Raw genomic sequence first — 15,257 nt, 5'->3', positions numbered from 1 at the left:
AGGATTTGAAGAAAGAAGTGGTTTACTAGGCCGTACGGCAGGTCACCACCCATCTTCCTATCGAATACCTTTTGAATATACCACACATATGTGAACATTGGAAAGAGATTAATCTTTAAAGCACGCAATATAAAACGACACTAGATGCAGAGTTGGGAATAAAACCCATTTATTAACTACATTTCAACCAACAACAATGTACCATACTTACCTGAAACATTAACAGGAAGCGTTTCATTAATACCTAACACTAACGGCCAACAGAGACTAATTTTAATCTTTCTACATATTTCTTTTTCTCTATATCTATCATCTTATTTTAATTTTTCGCCACTAAAATCCCTGATACAGGGAAATATATTATCGGGTCAAGCATTATTTCATAAATAATAAAAACTTGAGATTACTACTTAAATAATGATGACCTGTAAGTGATACTTACTATTATAATTGTTCTGTACTATTTAATAAAGATATATTTGAATTTTAGTCAATTTTGACATTTTTGTGAATTAGGAGTACGTCATATTTAAACTGATTTTCTTTTCTTCTCTACATAAGTGCACTTTAGAATAAATTAACAGTGACTAACTCCTCCCCTTCTACTTCCTCTCCTAGGCAGTCTAGGTATGTGCCCGGAGGGAGCTGGAAGAAAGGAAAACAACACACTTCCGAGAGGAGGTCAAACATAACATAACAAGTCACACACACACTCACATAGAGTGAAAAAAACAGTTCAAAGAACAGCATTCATAACAGAATGAACTCATCCATGAAAACTTGGTAAAACTTAGAACTTAGACTAAGTATAACAGTCTCTTAACAGCAGGTAATTAACCCAACCTGAAGGCAAACCGTAACCAGGAGAGACAGCGTCGGGTGGGCGTCCAGTGTCACCTATGGAGTCTGAGAAAAGGATTTAACGGTAAGTACAAAATCCCCTTTTCTCTTTCCTCCACTAGGTGACACTGGAGAGTTACAGTGGGGACGTCCCAGAGCTCCCAACACGGGTGGGATGACGCTGAGAGCCCCTTAACACAGAACGGCCAAACCGCGAAGCAGCTGCCGCAAAAGTGTCAAACTTGTAAAAGCGGACAAAGGTCTTCTGACCAGACCACGTAGCCGCTCTACATAGATCCTGTATAGAAACTCCACGGGCAGCCGCCCAGGAGGTACCCACCGACCTTGTGGAATGGGCGGAAATAGAAGAAGGTGGCACCCTAGAGGAGGCCACATAAACTTGACGAATTGTCAATCTGATCCACCTGGCCAGGGCCTGCTTGGAGGCGGGCCAACCAGGACGCAAGGAGTCATAGAGGACAAACAAGGCATCCGACTTACGTACAGACTCCGTTCTGGCCACGTAAATACGCAAGGCCCGGACCACGTCCAACGCCCTAGACTCCTGTGAGTCCTCCCGAAAGGCCGGCACCACAATAGGTTGGTTAATGTGGAATGCCGAGACCACCTTTGGGAGAAAAGCACTAGAGGTGCGCAGCTCCGCTCTATCCTCGTGAAAGCGCAAGAAAGGTGCCTTACAAGAGAGCACTGAGCTCCGACACCCTTCTAGCCGAAGCCAAGGCCAACAGTAGGACAGTCTTCCAAGTGACATATTTCAGTTCCACCTCCTCCATAGGCTCAAATACAGAGGACTGGAGAAAGGCCAGTACCACATCCAGGTCCCATGGAGCAGTAGGGGGTCTGAAGGGAGGTTGCAGCCGCAACACCCCCTGGAAGAAAGTTTGTACCTGAGGAAGAAGAGCTAGCTTCCTCTGGAAAAAAATGGAGAGGGCGGATACTTGAACCTTCAAGGACCCCAGCCGGAGTCCTGAGGACAAGCCCTTCTGCAAGAACAGCAGCAATCTGGCCAATTTGAAGCTCACAGGAGAGACCCTCCTGGATTCGCACCAGGCCACATAGGCCCTCCAGATGCGGTGATAATGCACCGAGGTAACCTGCTTTCTGGCTCCTATCATGGTTGGAATCACCGCCTGCGGGATCCCTGCCTTCCTCAGGATGGACCTCTCAACAGCCATGCCGTCAAATGAAGATGCTGTAAGTTGGGACAGGTGAACGGACCCTGTGTTAGCAGGTCGTCGCAGAGAGGCAGAGGCCACGGCTCGTCTACTAACAGGCCTGTTAGGACCGTGTACCACGACCGGCGAGGCCAGTCTGGGGCGATGAACAGCACTGTCACCGACTCCCGTCGGATTCTTTGCAGAACCCGAGGGATGAGAGGCACTGGAGGAAAGATGTAAAGAAACTGATCCGTCCAGGGTGCCGTGAGAGCGTCCACTGCCACCGCCTGTGGATCTCTTGTCCGAGCGCAGTACCGGGGCAACTGGTGGTTGTGTCTGGAGGCCATCATGTCTATCTGTGGACAACCCCACCGACGGGTCAAGGTCTGGAAGACCAGGGGGTTCAGACACCACTCTCCGTGGTGGACGTCCCGGCGGCTGAGGTAGTCTGCCTCCCGGTTTTCCACGCCTGGAATGAAAATGGCCGACACGGCCCCTGCGTGCTCCTGCACCCAGCACAGAATCCTCTTCACCTCTCTCATTGCTGCACGGCTGCGGGTGCCTCCCTGCTTGTTTATGTAAGCCACAGCCGTGGCATTGTCCGACTGCACCCTGATGTCCTTGTTCCGGAGAAGGACTTCCGCCTGGAGCAGGGCATAATACACTGCTCGCAGTTCCAGCACATTGATGGACATCTGTGCTTCCTCCGGGGTCCACAGTCCCTGGAAGTGGAGGCCCAGCGTGACTGCTCCCCAGCCCCTGAGGCTGGCGTCCGTGGTGAGAAGCGTCCAATTGTGTATGGCGAACCTCCGCCCCTCCTGCAGGTTGCTGGAGTTGAGCCACCACGCCAGTGAAGCCCGAGCCTGATGGGAGAGAGAGATCCGCTGCTGTAGAAACAGGTGTGAACCTGTCCACTGGCGGAGCAGACACAGATGGAAGGGGCGAGATCGAAACCGCCCGTACTGCACCGCCTCGAACGTGGCCACCATCCTTCCCAGCAGCCTTGTGCAAAGGAGAACTGTGACCGTTCGATGCTGCAGCACCAGTCGAACCGCTTCCTGGAGGGACAAGATCTTGTCCATGGGAAGGAACACCCTTCTCTGGACCGTGTCCAGAATCATCCCTAGGAACAGGATCCTCTGCGATGGGGTCAGCTGTGACTTCTGGATGTTGAGCATCCAGCCGTGGGACTCCAGAATCCGACGTGTCAGGTGGATGTTGTGCAAAAGGACCTCCCTGGACGGAGCCTTCAACAGAAGGTCGTCCAAGTAAGGGACAATTGTAACTCCTTGAGCCCTGAGTATCTCCATCATGACAGCCATCACTTTGGTAAACACCCGGGGCGCAGAGGAGAGGCCGAACGGGAGGGCTCGGAAATGCAGGTGACCGTTCTGGACAGCAAACCGCAGGTATGCCTGGTGAGGAGGCCAGATGGGGATATGCAGGTATGCATCTTTGATATCGATGGATACAAGAAACTCCCCTGGTTCCAGGCCTGCAATGACAGACTGCAGTGACTCCATCTTGAAGCGAGTGAACCGCAAGTAGGGGTTGAGCTGCTTCAAGTTCAAGATGAGTCTTACTGAGCCGTCCGGCTTGGGAACCAGAAAAAAGCTGGAATAGAATCCCTTTGCCTTTTCCGGTTCCGGGACCGGTATAACCACCCCTAGGTCCCTGAGTTTTTGAATGGCGGCCTGCAAGGCCCTGCCTTTTTCCCGTGAAGCTGGCAAACCTGTGGGAAAAAACCGTTGAGGAGGAGGCAACAAGAAATCTATCTTGTAGCCTACTGCTACTAGGTCCTTTACCCATGCGTCCTGGCATGAACCGGCCCATACCTGATGGTAAAATAGCAGCCGGCCTCCCACCCTGTGTTCTGGACAGGGGCTGGGGGAGTCATGCCGAGGGCTTTGAGGTAACCTTTGCATCCAGGATTGGAGCGCTGGCTGAACCTCTGCCTCTTCCTCGGAAGCCTCTGGAGCTAGTAGCCGCTCCCCTAGACCTACCCCTGAATCTGGGGGTGGGTCTAAATGACCGAAAGGACTGCCATCCAGTAGTAGGAAATGACCTACGTGGGGGAGGGGCTGCAGTGGGCAGGAACTGAGACTTACCCCCTGTGGCCTGAGAAATCATTTTGTCCAGCTCTGGACCAAAGAGGGCCTCACCAGCAAAGGGTAATGCTTCCACCGCCTTCTTGGAGTCGGCGTCTGCATTCCACTGTCTCAACCAAAGAGTACGGCGAGCAGAAACTGAGAGGGCAGAGATACAGGCCGCAAGCATACAAACATCTGAAGATGCTTCTACCAAATAACCTGCAGCCTCACGTATGTGTTCCACTAAGAGCAACATATCACTTGCCCCTGGGTCTAGCGAGGAGGCCACCTGGGACGCCCATACCTCCATGGCCCTATTGACCCAGCATCCCACCTGTGCTGGACGTTGCAGAAGACCAGCGGCTGAATAAATATTCTTCAGCGTACTCTCTAACCGCCTATCAGACACATCCTTAAGGGTAGAGGCTCCTGGGATGGGCAACACTGTCTTTTTGGACAAGCGTGATACCGAGGAGTCAACAGCAGGTGGCGTTTCACAGGACTTCCTAGCATCCTTAGGAAAAGGATAGGCAGTGAAAAATCTCTGAGACACCTGAAACTTTTTGTCTGGATGTAACCAGGCCTTTTGCAAGTGATCATCCAGCTCCTCTGAGGCTGGGAAATATGCAGACTGTTTTTGCTTTTTAGCAAACACTGAGGGACGCGCAGCAGGTCTCACCTCCTCTGTGACATTGAGGGTTAACCTGACTGCCTGTATTAAGTCCTCTAAACCCTGAGAGGGGACATCAGTGTTCTGTATAAGCGGAGCATCAGGCTCATCCTCAGGCTGAGCATCAGGGTCATGAAATTCACCCTCCTCTAGAGCTGGCATGTCATCATCTGTATCATCTAACAGAGGGACCTGAGGAAACATCCTATTAGCAGAAGCCAGTCTAGGGGGAGGGGGTGTAGAGGTGTCTGCATGCGATGCTCTAGACAGACTCTCCACAGCAGAGGTTAACTCTGCCTGCTGATCCCTGGCTGCATCCCTATCTTGTCTGGCCGAAGATAACTCAGAAGCTAGCTGAGAAATCACTGTAGACAACTGGGAAGCCCATACAGGCACATCCTGCCCCGACGTTGATGGAGTGGGGGCTGGGGATGCAGCACATGAGGGACATAAAATGGCGCCCTCCGTCTGTGGCGCGAATTTATTGCTGCACTTCTTGCACGCAATCTTTTTACCAGCTATCATACACTCAGCAATCTTACACAGAAGGTAGAGAGAGATGGAAATACCGGACAGGAGAGGAGGTATAGAAAAAAAGGCAGAGTCTGCCACAAGCCCGATACGCGCACTGTATATAAATATAACTTGCGCCGGCTAAGGGACCTTTTTGGACACAGTCCAAGCCGCCCTGACCTCCTATGTCCCGCTGTGACTCACTGAACCAGGGTCACCGGCACTTCACAGACGCCTCGAGGGAGCCGCGGATCACGCTGCTGCTTCAATGGCTGCCGCTCCTACAAAGAAGGAGGAAGCGGAAGTGCCCAGCATGCCGCGCTCTCGCTCCTCAGAATGGCGCTGTATTTAAAAAGTGCGCTGCCGCGGCTTTCTACACTGAATCCCCCGCTAGCGGGGGATCAGTGCTATACTTACCCCTGCCTTGGCTGTCGGGTGCAGCGTGCTGACTGGTCCTCGAGGCGCGCTGCAAGCAGCGGCACGGGACCTCAGGATCTGTGGATCCTGCAGCCGGGTACCTGAGGCAAGCTGCATGCAGCTGCGACCGGACCCGCCGACAGCGCCCTCGTCGCAGGCAGGTAGGGACAGGGAGCTACCTGCCTGTCCTCTTGCTGATTGTAGCATCATTTACATTAAAAATCTATAAAGCTCAGGAGTGAGCCTTGAACGCACCCAGCTCCCGCAGGGCACATGCTAAGACTGCCTAGGAGAGGAAGTAGAAGGGGAGGAGTTAGTCACTGTTAATTTATTCTAAAGTGCCCAAGCTCCCTGTGGTCGCCTTCTATTCCCCACTGTAACTCTCCAGTGTCACCTAGTGGAGGAAAGAGAAAAAGTGTTATGAGTAGATCCCCCAAGTCTCCAGGCTGTACATGTGGATGCCAGTAATACATTACCAGCTATAATTTAGGTTTTTTTTGAAGGTCTCATATGCAACAGACTTGGTAACGGTGTCTTTGGGAAGAAAGCTTGTTCTATTGCCAAGTGCTTGTATCCAGTCTATTGCATCTTTTAGATTTGCCGCTATTGTGTAGCTTTTAATGCATGGAAAATGAATCCCTCCTAATGAAGGTTGTTGCGTGAGTTTAAACATTGAGATTCTCGGTTTCCTTCCTCCCCATATAAATTTACTAACACATCTATTTAACATCTGTATATCTGCATCTGATGAAAAAAGGTAACATTTGTATCATACAGTAGACGGGGAAAATATATCATTTTGATCAGATAACACCTACCTATATAAGATAAAGGGAGAGATCGCCAAGATCTTAGATCTGCCAATATTTTCGCTATTATAGATGGATAGTTTGCCTGATCTAACTCTACTGGTTTTGCTGTTATTAGGATCCCTAAATAAGTAAGGGAATAGTCTGCCGATAAAAATGGAAATTCGTAAGTCCATCCTAATTTTTCTCCCTCATGTAGTGCTAATGCTTTAGTTTTTGATTTATTTATAGTGAACCCTGAAATATTCTCGAATTCCCCCAATAAGCGTAATACATTGGGCATTGCTTCTTGAGGGTTTTCAAAATATAAAAGGAGGAGATCGTCGGCATATGCTGACACTTAATTCTATGGGTCCGACTTATCCCTTGCCAGTCTTTTTGTAAATAGAAAAGCCTAATAAGTGGGTCGATAGCTAAACTGAATAATAGAGGAGATAACGGGCATCCCTGTCGTGTGCCCCGAGCCAAATTAAAGCTGGTTGTATTTAGTCCATTCATTGTTAGAAAGGTGGTTGGTGAGGCATATAAGTTCCTGAAGAAAGTTCTAGTGCTGCTTGGTGCCCGGTCCTCGCAGACCCGGAATACCCATTTTTCCCAGCATCCACCTGGGCCGTTAGAAAAATCATGTTACTTCTAGATCACTCCCTTAGGAGTCGAATCTGGAAAAAATCCTTGCTTAGTGGGTGGCTACAAATAACGGTCACAGTTTCCAGACCATTCAGCAGGTGCACATTCTCCAATGGTCACATTTTCCAGAGAACATTAGAACATTGGCGATGTATTGTAAATGGCAGACAGAAATTTTGCCCCATAACGCTGAAACGAAGCAACCCACTATACTGCCTCACTCTAAAAATATATAGGGAGAATTCAAAGGTTTGATGCCCGTCCCGGCATCTGTGTGAGTCCACTGGTGGTATTCCAATGTTTCTGCCAATGCACGCACAGCATGTTAGCTCACTACCCCAGGGGTTGGTGAGCTAATAGTACTCCATTTGGACACTCAAATGGGGCTTTTCTCATCACGCCCATTAGTTTGGTTTCGTCGCTTTGTGCGCCTAACCTAAATCATTATTTGAATATCGTCCAATACTTTAGAAGGGAGATTGGGTTAAATAAGACATTTGAATGATGACTTGTCGAACTAATGACCTTTCGACATAGAACCATGTCGACCTTTACCAAAGTCGACCTAGACGCATGTCGACCTAATGACTGTGGACCATCATGCTGTAGACCAAATGATCCTAACCCAAAAATAGACCAGGGGCAGACTAATCTTTTTTGGAGAATTATTATTATTTTTTTTTATTTTTTTTTTAAAGCCGACGATAGGTGGAACTAGAAATGGTCACAAAACACGCCTGTATTAGCCGTTATTCCTATTGCTCTACAGCTGCTGCCAATCACTGTCCTTGGACGTATTTCCACCCCCGGGCAGTTGTACACTTACCACATACTCTCGGATTAAACCATTGGGGCGTGCAGGTGGAGACCAGCAGCTGGTGATGGCGGACGGGAGTTCCTTCTTCAGAGATAGCTGCAGGTGCTCCGGGGCATCAGGGACTGACAGACACAGGATATTTGCATTAGATCAGTACAATTATATTCCCATAGTTCCTTAGTAAGAGGTACATTGCTCTTGTACATGAACAGACCCCCCGACATGAGCAGGCACTGACATCTCATCTCCATGTTCCAATACTTACGCCCTTCTGGGGTTCTCAGGGTCAGGATGTCGTTGCTGTTGTGCACCTTGCGCAGGCACTGCACCTGCACTTTCACTTGGTAGGTTGTGTCAGGCTTCAGGATCTTCAACACGCAGATGGTCTTACTGCTCTGAGTGTCCAGCATCTTCCACGTGCTCTCACGGATGGCTCTGGAGGGAGGGAGAGGGAGAGAGACACTATTAGTCTATTACTACCTAAATCCTCATTCCGCACAGTTCTCCGATGCCATCTGTGGAACACTGATACTATTTGATCAAGGGCACAGAAGCTGTCCACATGACGGTAGAAGCTCCCCTCCTAGCCAATCCTGGTCCAGTTCCAATCCCAAATAATAGGAATGTACAGAGTACATAAATGCAAACTATAGGCCGTCTCCGTTATACTGGTACATGAGAACCTTTACACCTGTAGGGCACTACAATACAGACTGCAGGAATACAGCGTTACAGCTTTATAAATGGTCCTTTCACATACTCTGGGCCCAATTCAGAGATGATCGCATCTTTCTGAAATGGGCAAAACCGTGCTGCACTGCAGGTGGGGCAGATGCAATACGTGCAAAGAGTTTGATTTGGGCGAGTGGTTTTCTTACTGAAATCTAAACTGCAGTGCAGGAATAAAGCAGCCAGTATTTACCCTGCACAGAAAAAAACATAACCCACCTTGCACATGTTTATACATTGTCAATCTGAAAACTCTTAATGAGGCCCTGTATTCCACCAGCACCCACAGAACGCAATCCCTTACCTGTAATAAACATTGTAGACGCAGGAAGATAACGGCATCTTCTTTGGCCTAGCCCAGGTCAGCGTTATATTGCCAGAGAAATCAGCCGACCACTGGAGAGTCTGAACCTTGTACACAACGCTGTCATCTGGGGAATAGACCGGGCCGGTCAGAGAGATCATGGGTCAGATGTGTGAGCACCGTACAACACACAGCACAGTCATGCTGCATTGGTATTCATGAACAACGTTCCTAGTAGTTACAGATCCCATACATGTATGAGCAATGTCACCATGATACCATATAATACTAGTGACACGTGGAGTAATGTCTACATACATGTATGAGCAATGTCACCATGATACCATATAATACTAGTGTCACGTGGAGTAATGTCTACATACATGTATGAGCAATGTCACCATACTAGTGACACGTGGAGTAATGTCTACATAAAGTATCAGGTTGGTGAATGTCATTAAATACTAATAGCATTGCGTCAAGGGGATTGGTGACAATCCAGGTAAAGGATTACGCTCACTTTCTGATTCTCGCACCCTATTACATTTGACCCAATAAGTTAATGACATGAGACAAACCAGTACAAAAGTAACACATAAGAACATCGCTGCCTACCAGTGCAGTTATTTTCATCGCTGCCATCAGAACAATCCAGAAAGCCGTCGCAGCGGTCAGAATGTGCAATGCAGGCCTCCCCGTCATCGCACTGAGTGCCGTTGGTGCAGGAAGTGGGTCTATGAGTAGCTGAAAAAACAACACACAAACACATCAAGGTTACATCAAGTTGCAAAATGGCAATAAGATTTGCAAATACTGGGAAGAGCAGCATTTTATACACCCGTGTTATGGGAGTGGAACCACAACAGTAGTTTTATTCCTGCATGAAACATTCTAAAAAAATTATATTTATATATAAAGAGTTCAAGTTTGCCTCATAGAATGTGAGCCAAGTAATATAAAAACATTGTTTTTAAACCCTTTCTTTACACAAAACGGATGCAGAATACACCCCCCCCCCCTCCCCTTCATGTGCAGTGTGAACAGGGCCGTACTGGGAATAACCTGGTGCAATGAAAAGGGGGCTACCCTAGATTGGAACAGTGTTCACATGCACCCCAGATATAGGAGTGGTGAGTGCCTTTTGTACATAAGAGATGTATCATTGAAATATATCGTATGTTCAGTATAAGGCACCAGAAAGTTCAGCATCACTTGTATGCACAGTATCTAGAGCGCACATCGTACTGCGGCTTCACACAAACGTGCTATGCAGTGCGCCACGGAGCATTCACAATGTTAGAAGTGATATTAAGATAGTTAAAGTTGTAGTCTATCTACACACTATATATAAAATCATTACTGCTGACATTTATTTCCTCTTGGGTTCTCTTTTCCTTTGTTTGTACTTCCAGCCAAGTTTAGGCATAGAGTATCTGACTATGAATGTAAATCTTGTTTTTAAAAATATATTCAGAAATGTGCCATTGCAAATGAAAATGCTGCTTTAGATCTAAGGGTGTTCTTTACTGTAGTTTAGCTGATGAATACAGGTGTGCGATTACAACTGGTGAATGCTAATGAATTCGCTACTTTGATTGGTCAATGGACCAGGGCCGGTGCAAGGCACCGGAGCGCCCCAGGCGAGGGGGGGTGGGGCGCCCCGGTGCCTAGGGGGGTTACCTGCGGCGCTGTGTGATCTGGCGGCGGGGTCCCTGCAGTGATGCGCGCTATCCGGCAGCCAGGCGGCGGTGCGGGAAGCGCTGATGGGTTTGAAAACTCGCCGCACGCTGATTGGCTGAATCAGCATGCGGAATGTTTTCAAACCCAGCAGCGCTTCCCGCGCCGCCGCCTGGCTTCCGGATAGCGCGCATCACTGCAGGGACCCCGCCGCCAGATCACACAGTGCTGCAGGTACCCGGCACGGACACCCCTGCAGCCTCCATGCGAGAGGCGAGGGGGAGAAGTGCCACCCTCCAGTGGCTGGCGCCCTAGGCAAATGCCTAGATTTGCCTAGTGGTGGCGCCGGCCTGCAATGGACACATAAAAAGTCCTCCTTGATCGCAGGAGCCAAACCTTCTGTAGAAACTGCCAGACATAAAGGCAGAGAAACAGGTCAAGGGCTTCTGCAGGGCTTTGGATAACAGCTACAAAACATCCGGTGCCTCAGGTGGGATCCACAGTACGGACTTTGCCTTCATATTTGAGCCGCAGTACCTGCCTCAATACACTGATACAGCAAAGAACATACAGAGCTGAGAGGTGAGAGTTTCAACTCCCCAGGAGGTGCGCGGTAACAGCCGACAGTGGTTGCACAGTACTAAGTGGGAGAGCCAGCACACAACTGTCAACCATCATCAGCATGGAGATTTCCATCGACCGCAAACTCCCGACTGAAGTCTGGTGAGGAGTGTGAGTAACCGGCTTCCCATTCACTACATCTGTGTCATAAAAAAGATTAAAGCACCTCCCACAGTGAGTGATATTATTCTGCCTAAGTCAGTGGTTCCCAAACTGTGTGCCGTGGCTCCCTGGGGTGCCTCGGGACACTTGCAGTGGTGCCACGGGTTGGTCGTCCAGGAGGAATGCTAATTATTTATAATCAATTATTTATGGAGAAAATCAGTGCTGGTGGCTGCCAATCATAAAATATGTACAATCAGAAGCAAATCCTGCCCTTTACCACATAACTGAACCTAAGAATCCACATAAACACAGTCTACTTAATTTTATATATATTTTTTGGGGCCCAGGGGTGCCGTGGAAAAATGATGATGCTCTAGGGTGCAGTCATTGGAAAAAGATTGGGAACCCCTGGCCTAAGTGCTTATTCTGTCGGTGCAGTCTATTGTCTGCAGATTCTTAAAAACCGGGCACGCAGTTGTCTGGGGACAGTGATATTATAACAAACTGCCATATACAGAATTGGTCCCACTAAAATATAGTGTATGCTTGACATTTGGGAGTTCCGCGATACACTATCCTGTGGATTATAATTGGTTACACCTGAGGCAGGAAAATTTGAAACAAACTTTGTTTCTGAGCCTAGTCACAATCAACAGCTTCTCAGTGATTACTATGTGGACTGAGCTCTGGTGACTAGATCCAAACTGCAATTATTACTGCAAAGTTATTAATGATCTTCTTATCATCAATGTTATGTTGTTTATATTATGTTCCGTAAATGTGAATAAATTGCTATTAATTATATTATTAGCACTATTGTTGCGCTCTCTTATTATCCTTGTTGGTAATTTTGTGTTCTAGTTGATCTGTGGGTACACAGAAATCCCCAATTGAGAGCTGCCAATATTCATTAGAGCACCAGCTAATAATGTGTGTTAATTATAAGCGGCATGTTTTGAATTGCGCACAATTTTTTGGCCACTTTTTTGCCTTCCCTGTATTTCTGGAAACTGTGTATCACACAGGAGTGCTAGACATACTTGTGGTTTTGCCATTAAGTGTTCAAATCTATTTGTATTGGTAACATTATAGAACACAATCCCATCGACTTACGACAATTAAGCTCATCCGCACCGTCCTGGCAATGTCTGACCCCATCACACAGCTTCCATTTTGATATACAGGTCTTCCCATTGGGGCACTCAAACTCGGAACGGCTGCACTGCCCATGAGAGGCTGGGGTGGACACAGTGGCGACGACTGCTCCGTGGTACAATGCAGAGAGAGAGAGAGAGAGAGAAGAGGTAACTCACCAAGTAAATGGAGATACTTGAAATATGGACTGTTAGGATGCCTTAAGGACAGACTTTGGGAAACAATTACATAGTAATAAAGAACACCAAAGCACCAGTGTCGTGGGGGTGGAGGGGGGATGAAGGGCATCATAGGTGGAGGGGCTGCCTCAGTGCTTCTACATCCCCACTTTTAGCAAACTACTAGTGACAACAGAGAGATAAACAACAGACCACACTCTAAGCTACTTGTAGGGCAATATTAAATACTGCAGCCTTCCTGAATAGGGGACATGGAGGGGAAGGAGCATGGACTCCTTCATGGGGGGGGGGGGGGGGGGGGGGACACCTGGGAGGAAAAGGAACCCAGAATTATTAGTTTTGTCGTGTCAAGTGCCTGGATCTTCTACTCTCACCTCTGTACCCAACGGTTAGCCTTTTATTATATAGGATGACATTTTTTTAATAGTATAACGCTGCTCTTCACCTCTATGAAGGGAACTCCAGTGATGTGCTGCCTGCAGACATAGATGGCACCTGACAGAGCAATTCTATTCTCTCTCCATTAGGGCTCGCACAGTCGCCAGCACTGACATAATGGTTATGTGGTTCCGTTACTTTGTCAGGCTGGTAACTAGTAAAGTATAATACATTATAAAGTCTAGTATTCGCCCCCTACACTTTACAGACAGCAAAGGATCCTTTGTCCCTCCCACTGATAGCACATAGGGGACATTCCAGCTCTCCTGCAATGGGCGGCTGGTAATACATTGCCAATATGCAGACTACCTTGTGTGGGGCAGCCCTCCTCATCAGATCCATATATACAGTCCTTGTAGCCATCGCACACCCACGTGTTCATGATGCAAACTCCATTGTCACATCGGAAATGATTGGCTGGACAGGTAGATGGTCTGGTGGTGGTCTGGGGAATGGTCTCTAGAAATGGAAAAAGAATCATAACTTCAAGTAGTTGGTGATGGAGGGCTTACTGATTAATCTGAGGGAAAGTGATAACCACCCAGAGGCCTCTGCTGCTTGCTGGTGGTGGAAATATGGATGGCTAAGAGCAGCAGCGGGCCCCTGGGCGGCTAAGAGCAGCAGCGGGCCCCTGGGTGGCTAAGAGCAGCAGCACCTACACTTTTGCAGCTTAGGGGGCAGACCCTGTTAAGTGCGGCCAGCAGCCCTAGTTACCATAAGTGACCACAACACGCTAGCCCTAGATCTGGTAAATTGATTTTGTAAGGCGCAGCATACACCTGTGTAGGGTCATATACAAGGAGAATAAAAGGAGAGAATTTTGGAATGTTACTACTTTATTATATTACTGTTCTGACTGTAGTACCGCTCATAGCCACTTGGGGACACTTTCTGCAGTTATTAATACGCAAATTCCATTCTCCCCTAAAAAAAAACAACAGGTTAATGCAAGGAAAGGAATATTGTGTAGTACAGTGGGGAAATGGTAGAACATGTGTAACATCGTACCTGCAGTGCGGAGGATTAGAAATGTACATTGCATGCATTTTATTTCTTCTTCAAGGTCTATGTACAAATATAAATCTATGGCTGAAATTGTAGGTTCCATTCCTGCTTACTTTTCTTAGTTCCCTCCTTGTGCCTTCCACTCATCTGCCCACTTTCTTTAGACTATAAGCTCAGTGAGCAGGGCCCTCCTTCCTCCTGTTACACACAAGCTCCCCCCCCCCCCCCCCCCTTGTGCTCTCTTCCTCCAGGTGACTTTGTGCCTTCCACTCATCTGCCCACTTTCTTTAGACTATAAGCTCAGTGAGCAGGGCCCTCCTTCCTCCTGTTACACACAAGCTCCCCCCCCCCCTTGTGCTCTCTTCCTCCAGGTGACTTTGTGCCTTCCACTCATCTGCCCACTTTCTTTAGACTATAAGCTCAGTGAGCAGGGCCCTCCTTCCTCCTGTTACACACAAGCTACCCCCCCCCCCTCCTTGTGCTCTCTTCCTCCAGGTGACCTTGTGCCTTCCACTCATCTGCCCGCTCCTCTTTAGACTATAAGCTCAGTGAGCAGGGCCCTCCTTAATCCTTTTACACACCAGCTACACCCCCTCCTTCTGCCCTCTTCCCCCAGGTGACCTTGTGCTGTTAGCTTATGCTGAGATTTCATCAGTGCTGCACTGCGAGCCATTGTGCTGGTTATTTAACTGTATTGCACTGTACTGACTTGATGTTTTGCCCTACTTGGCCCAGGTATTTCTCTGGGGGCGTGTCTTAATCATGGGAGGCATGGTCATGCACCCTTAAATAAAATACAGGCTTGGGCCCAGGTAATTAGTACCCGCTCCCCCCCCCCCCCCCTCCACCTCTCGGCGCCCCGTGGAAGACTTTGGTAGAGGACATGAAGCTCAGTCAGTTCTGTGTCACAGAGCAGCGAGGATCTATACAGATGGGTGGTGATAATTTGGGGTGAGGGCAAGATGCCCATTTTGTTACTTTTTACAATAGTTCCAAAAAGAATCATTAAGAAGCCCAACCCTGCGCCCTCTGCTGGTAGAAGGTTGAACCACAGTTTAAAAAAGAAAATACTTTGGAAACCAT

At 48.2% G+C, this 15,257-nt stretch overlaps 1 protein-coding gene across 2 annotated transcripts in view; it reads right to left on the bottom strand.

Moving 5' to 3' along the window:
* SORL1 (sortilin related receptor 1) overlaps positions 1–15,257 on the bottom strand; it is a 182,074-nt gene that overhangs the window by 38,084 nt on the left and 128,733 nt on the right. For both annotated transcript variants that reach the window (XM_083163586.1, XM_083163587.1), the window contains exons 31-36: positions 13,479–13,628; positions 12,511–12,657; positions 9,610–9,738; positions 8,995–9,121; positions 8,227–8,396; positions 7,971–8,083 (exon numbers count right to left, since the gene is read on the bottom strand). In XM_083163586.1, coding sequence (XP_083019712.1) covers positions 7,971–8,083; positions 8,227–8,396; positions 8,995–9,121; positions 9,610–9,738; positions 12,511–12,657; positions 13,479–13,628 — 836 coding nt within the window. The remainder of the gene's footprint in view (positions 1–7,970; positions 8,084–8,226; positions 8,397–8,994; positions 9,122–9,609; positions 9,739–12,510; positions 12,658–13,478; positions 13,629–15,257) is intronic.

This window comes from Crinia signifera, chromosome 19 (genome assembly GCF_055691185.1).
Source record: "Crinia signifera chromosome 19, ASM5569118v1, whole genome shotgun sequence".
Lineage (NCBI taxonomy): Eukaryota > Metazoa > Chordata > Amphibia > Anura > Myobatrachidae > Crinia > Crinia signifera.
The sequence above is the reverse complement of the archived record's forward strand: the minus strand, read 5'-3'. Positions and strand labels throughout refer to the sequence as shown.